Source organism: Aristolochia californica, unplaced genomic scaffold (genome assembly GCF_029961685.1).
Source record: "Aristolochia californica isolate CCGP_79_NKW_82.1479 unplaced genomic scaffold, dmAriCali1.0.hap1 SCAF_189, whole genome shotgun sequence".
Classification (NCBI taxonomy): Eukaryota; Viridiplantae; Streptophyta; class Magnoliopsida; order Piperales; family Aristolochiaceae; genus Aristolochia; species Aristolochia californica.
Window position 1 is genome coordinate 1 of NW_027181869.1, and position 6786 is coordinate 6786.

General features: G+C 36.1%; 1 protein-coding gene across 1 annotated transcript; it reads left to right on the forward strand.

Moving 5' to 3' along the window:
- Nucleotides 1-513: 513 nt before the first annotated feature.
- LOC137954551 (uncharacterized) lies at nucleotides 514-4032 on the forward strand. Its single transcript, XM_068801676.1, has 5 exons — nucleotides 514-607; nucleotides 1368-1510; nucleotides 1666-1863; nucleotides 2577-2636; nucleotides 3595-4032. The coding sequence occupies exons 1-5, from the start codon at nucleotides 517-519 to the stop codon at nucleotides 3730-3732; spliced, it is 630 nt and encodes a 209-aa protein (XP_068657777.1). The 5' UTR covers nucleotides 514-516; the 3' UTR covers nucleotides 3733-4032.
- Nucleotides 4033-6786: the final 2754 nt, after the last annotated feature.

Sequence of the window (6786 nt, forward strand, 5' to 3'; positions counted from 1 at the left end):
AGAATTCTTCATTTCATCTTGGTTGACTTTTGTGCGAATAGGCGTCTTTTAGGTTTTCAAAATTTGCAAGTTAGGTTTCTTTTATGAGATATATCCGCTGATACGTGTTGCGCTTTTTAGTTTTTTGTGGTTGGAAAGCGACTTCAGGAGTAAATATACTTGTTCTTGGTCTGAAGCCTTAAGTTCCTTAGCTTGGGTTTCTTTGAAGATGTGTTTGATTGTTACATGCGTATTGAATTCATAAAAGGAAACCAGAAAGGTCTCAAATTCTACTCGATGGGTAGGATTCTCAGGTTGGGTTTTGAAGCATGAAAACTTACAAGTGAATCTAATCTATTCATCTTCTCACTCTGACTGTGCAGGCTTTTTGCTTGCAAATGTCAAAACTTATTCTCCGAGTAAAATCATATTATGAACAGATTGTGCTTAGAGGTTTTTTGTACCAGTAATTTACCCAATTTTTCTGCCATGAAGAAATTGTCTGGTTATGTTTGGCTTCTTTTATGACAGGTCGAAATGGCTGTAAGAGTTGTGCTTTTGTTCCTTATAGTATTAGGCAGCAGCTGGGCTTGCACTGACGCCAGAAACGTGGCAATCCCTCATTCAGGTAACTCTTAATAGTGCTATTCTTTCTTCTTCTTTTTTTTTTTCAAGAGAATTGCTTTTTTTATGCTCTTCAATGTAGTTATTGTAATTGGCTTGCTAGCACTAATGTTCTCTGATGAACGAAATGATCTTGGAACTGTGCAGATGACCTAGGTAGGCCTACCTGAACCCTTGGATTGGCATCAATTCTAATAACTCTCAGTGATGAACCAAGCATCTAACATGCTGTGTCTGGATGATCAAGTTAAAGTGGCATGAGGATTGATATATAGTGCCTCATACCGGCATGTGTGGGAAGTTTAGCCTTGAATAATAACGACGTCTGCATTATATTGGCAGTATAAGTTTAGGAGAGATGCAACACATCTCTTGCTTCTTAGGTGTCACTTGTGTACTCGTGTTTTATTAGAATTGTCACTTACGTAAATGATCGACTTTTTGTTTTCTTTGAACTAACCATTTTCTATGTTGCTCTATCGGTGGATAAAAAGGTCTCCTTATTCTGTATCGTATTTGTGCTCTTGTCTTAAAATGGTAGTTTGAGATGTTGTTGTAAGAGAATAGTCTCTGATTCATTTATGCTTAAAAATATCCTGTGTTTGTTAGTTGGGAAGAGGCCTTGTAACTTCAGTCTTTTTAGGAGAAATTGGAACAACTTAAGCATGCACTTTTGAGGAAACTAAAATTCTATAAAGTTTTTCTTTTAGTTACCCAGATTAATTACCAAGATCCTTGACATATTACTTGTATTTTTGGAGCAGATGTATGGAGTGAAAAGTTGTGCTCATTGTGTGAGCAATTTGCAGCACAAGCAATTTCGTATCTTGGTGAAAACAAGACTCAGGCAGAGATCATCGAAAGCCTTCACCAAGCTTGTTCTCGGCTTCATAAATTCCAACGGGAGGTACTTTCATTTCCATTGGTATATTTGGTTTATCCTCTTTCAGAATAAATGACAATCAATGGCACAGTTTCATTGAACAAAGCACCATTTCATCTTCCTAATGACTTATATATTGTATTTTCCTTGGCAAGAATTAATTTTTGTTGTATTGGCAGTGTGTTACCTTGGTAGATTATTATGCACCTCTTCTCTTTGTTCAAGTAGCTGTGGTGAATCCAGAAGATTTTTGTAGAAAAGTGAATCTCTGTGAGGAGCTGGCCTTCACATCCCTGTCTCATCATCCTAATAGTTGTGAACTCTGCCACCATGCTCTGTCTGAAATCCTTGTTAAGATCACAGATCCTGAAAAACAGGTAGTTTCCAACCCTCTTATTCTTTTTATACCAAGTTCATCTATGCTGGACTAAACTGTGGATGTCTTTAGACTTAGTATTATTTTGTTAATATGGTCTGGTGGCAGAGCTATCAACAGGCAATGTTAAAGAGGGTATTTAGTTGATAGATTATAAAGATGATATACTAATCTATAGTCTAGCATGGAGTTAGAGAGAGATACTGCTTTGAGTGATCTAATGTTTCAATTTTCTAGGGAACAAAAGACCAGGGGATTCCTTTCTTTTTATTTGGAATGAAAGGGTTTCTTACTGAGTTAAAAACTTGAGTAAGATCAAAAGACATACTTTATGATAATTTTTCATGCTAAGAATTATCTGCCACAGTGCTTGTGTACTCATTCAAATTATGCTTGTTTACTTGTTTATAAAGAGAGTGATAAAATCATGAACCTCTAGGAATTCGACGTCTGATATATGTTCTCAAACATGGGGTACTATTTAGACGAGAATATGGATGGGATTTGAATTTCAGATTAGCAACAAGTTCGGTGAACAATTGCAGCTTGTTGTGGTTTTTTTCTGACAGATAATGGTCTAAAATTTTTAAAATGGTTGAGCCATATATACAGATACTCCAAAGGCATAGTTTAGTTGTGTTATGTTTTTTTATTATTTAAGGTAATATCTACATGTGGCTGACCATTTTTTCTTGTGTGAGGCTCACAAAACAGCTTGACATAATTGAGGCGCTCTTGAAGGCATGTGAGAAGGTGGAGAACTATGTGACAAAGGTGTGTGGTACATATAGACCATTAATCCCATTCTAATGACCAAAACAGTGGTTTTCATGCATATCAAGCATTTTGATAGCAATGTTAGTCCATGGGCCAACGGCAATGTTGAAGAACTTTCTCTGTTCCAGCCAGTCAAACAGGTTCAACTACAGTTTGACTGGCCTCATTCATGACCTATTGTCAGGTCATGAATTTTCAGCTTTATCACGAGTTTAAGAACCTTTGATACCTGGCAATTCCATTCTGTTTGATATAAACAGGTGGCCAGCTGGGTTAACCATGTGGGCTTGAGCTAAAAGAAAAAAGATATAAAATTGAATGACTTTATATTTAGGTTTCTATTACTTATACTAATTCCTCCTTAAAAAATTAGTCTGGGTTAAACCTGGTTTATAACCAAATAAACCATTTGGGCTAGGTCAGATCACCCCTCCAACTCCATGCCTGAATCTTGTTGTTCACAATTGGCTGATGGGGTGGGTTCCTTCCACATATGGACCATAGTGCTAGGAGTTACTTTGCTTTGTTGATTCCTTCAAATCATAAGAAAATATGATAGCTCATTATCCTGCTCGGTAGCATTTACTCCAGAGACACTTCTCTTCCACATATGGACCATAGTGCTAGGAGTTACTTTGCTTTGTTGGTTCCTTCAAAATCATAAGAAAATATGATAGCTCATTATCCTGCTCGGTAGCATTTACTCTGTTGACGCTTCTCTCAAAATTTAGTATCTATGATATGTAGTCATTTTATCAGATTCATCATGGACATCTAAGATACTAACATGAGAAACCTGTGGCTCTCAAGATTAACAGGGAAGAAATATTGTGTTCTTTTGAATTGAAAATTTTAGTGGAAGTTTTTGAGTATACTCTTTTTGAAGATAAAGGAATTAAGCTGTACTTTTCTTTGTGAACTGACCTTTTTTTCATTGTATTTCTGTGATTGGCAGTGTAAAAATTTGGTCTTAGAGTATGGGCCCATAATCTTGGCCAATGCAGAGCAGTTTTTGGAAACAAATGATTTATGCACTTCTCTCCACATTTGCAAGGCTGCCAGAACGAAAGAGGCATTTCTAGCTCAACTGTAAAGCAATGGTGAGAGTATGGATGTCACTCACTAGTTAATCTGCACTCTTGCCTCGCAAGGGACCATGTTGTCTTATTCATAGATAACTATACGTTAATGTAAATAGACCATGTGCTATGTGGTGGACTGGGGATGTTGTTGATATAATGGATGAGTAATTTGTAATTTGTGGTTAATTATGCATGGCAATAAATTGTTTGATGTGTATCTCTGAGATGGTTAGGTACTTTCTATAACAATCTGGAAGTTACTGATTTAAGCTTGAATTTGCAAAATTTGTTCAAGAGACTTTATTCTTGAGTTTGTGATGGTCTTTTATGTCATAATTGTTTTTCAATTGTTTTTATGAAAGAAAAGAGGACAAAGTCACCTTTCCAGGGTACTGCCCTAACACCAAATTTACCTTGAGATTATAGTGAGGGGGCACAGACAACCACATTACACAACTCAGGCTGTTTTTGCTCTTCAACTGTTTTATGAAAGTGTAATTTTTTCTGTGAAGGATGAAAGTGGGATCTTTATAATGATAGTGCAGTATATGCCATGAACTACATTACTTTAATCATAATGTAGTGAATGTTGACTTTGCAAATCATTGCATAAAGCAGTACACTACAAAAACATTGCATACATTTTATAGAAGTTCATAATCCCAACTCAGGCTGCTACTCTCTACTCTTAAAGTGTCTCCACACCTTGGAGTCCAATACACTCAGTCAATATTCAAACGAATACAAAAGCTAATTATATTCATTTCCCACAAAAGGATTGCAATGGTGCAGCTAGGCTACACAAGTCTATATTTTTATAGTAGTTTACAACCTAAACTCAAAATTTTAATCTATTTTTCAAGGTGTTAATACACCATGGATTTGAATTTACTTAGTAAAAAGTCAAATGACACTTACAAATCAAATGGTTATAAAAACTAATTACATCCAATTGCCTCAAAAGAATTGCAACAAAGTAATAAGGCTACATAAGTCTAGACACAAAGGGTATGCATCCCTTCCATCGGCACTTTGCCACGAAGGCCTTTAGTAAGATGAGTGGATACACAACTCATTACAACTGCAACTCAATTTATGTTTCTAAAACCTTTCAACTAAAGTTCTCAGTTACATGAGTGACCACCAATTGTAAAAAATCCCAGTTGCAAGAGCTACTTCTAGCCTCAGTTAGAAAAAAACTTAAAATAGTTTGAGTACGAGGTTGAGGGTTTGCTTCCACAAAGCTTACCCTATATAGTCAACAATACTTGCTTTTACAATCTCAAACTTACTAAATGACTCTTAATCATAATACAATAATGAGGCTAACAAAAAAAAAGTGTACCTCAGAGCCAATGTGCATCCCAAACGTAATAACAACTCAAAAGAATGCATTTGAGTTATTTGAAACTAAAAATCAGTTATGCAAACCCAAACAATAATTTGAAAATAGATGTTCTAATAAGAATGGCTCAATAGCTCGATATTGATGCCTTGAATACTAATTGATGACATGAAAATTAATTAGCACACGTTCAACTGAAAAAAACAAGCAAGTACAACCAAAGATTTAAAAATACAAAGTATTATACTTAGTTTGGCAAATGCAGCTTAATCAAATAGAGGATTTGAAACTTGTTAGAGAATACAGAGTAGAAAGTATGTTTTATATTCATAGCAATTCTGCTTAGTAAGCTAGAGAGCATTATATCTTCGTATCTATCACTTATGTTTAATAAAAGAGAGGACAATGACATAACCAATGTGACCTAGTTAGGGGTCTCCTTCTCCGACCCTTTATCTCCCTCTCTACTTCTCACTTTTCTTATCTTTAGTTCTTAACAAAACATAGACTTTCTACTCATTACCTCTCTAAAATTTATGGTATCAGAGCAGGTTAGATAGAGAGTTTGTTGGAAGGTCTCTGGTCTCATTTTTGGTTTTTGTTTGGAGAAGAAGAAGCATCGTAGAGGTCAACTCTTTAAGTAATTTGAGTTCATTTTCTGGTATTTGCAACTTTATTGTTGTTGGAAGATAAGCTCAAACCCATACGACCAAGGAAAGCCCACATATCTAAGATTATTATAAGATGAACCACATGACCAAGGAAGGCCACAAAGATGGGCCCAAGCCCATAAGAAGTAGGACCCAGAATGATTACCATGAGCTGACATCCTTATCACATCAGTTGGAAGATCAAGAAGGGCTCACAAAAGTATCTTTATCTTAGGGTCACGGCCAAGAAGAGTTTTAGTTTTAGTTATGTTTGTCTTTTATCAATATTGAGTTATTTAATTGATATATTGTATACCAAATGGTTAAAGGAGGATACATTAGTTATTAGTTGGTTTATCAGCAGTATAGAGGAACATGTCTCCAATAATGTTATTCATCTGAGACAACTAAACAAATTTGGGAGACATGCGCCAAGTTGTATTCAAGCTCCGACAACTTACAAAGGCCATATGATATTTTACAACGAATGCTTACGACCAAACAAGGTGACTATATGCAAGAATATTTGGCCCACTTCGAGGCTTTCTTCAAGAATGAAAACTTGCCTCTATAGATATCCCTGTCCAACATAAACAGAAAGAGGCATTGATTACTGCCATATGCCTTGCTAACATTAAATCACATCTTGAAGTTGCTAAGACTCACCTTCTTAGCTCTTCCGCGGTTATCACTTTTGATGATGTTTGTGCTACACTTCTTCATATTCCAGACGCTTCTCCATCTACTATTGAAATACCATCCGCTATGTACTCTAGACATAGGGGAACACCATCTGACCAAGACCGAGGCCGAGGCAGATTTTATAGAGGAGGAAGAGGAAGAGGTGGAAGGATTGGTTTTGACTGAACAGATGGGAAGGAATGCACCCATTGTAAGGGATATGGACACACTAGGCACACATGCTTTCAATTGAAATAATGCTCTATATGTGGTAGATTGGGCCATTCTCGTGAAAGATGTTATAAAGCTAATGAGAATAAGGCTAACCAAGCCTTAGTGAGTAATACAAAGGTAGAGCAGTCTACGAAAACAACTCCAAAACACACTTT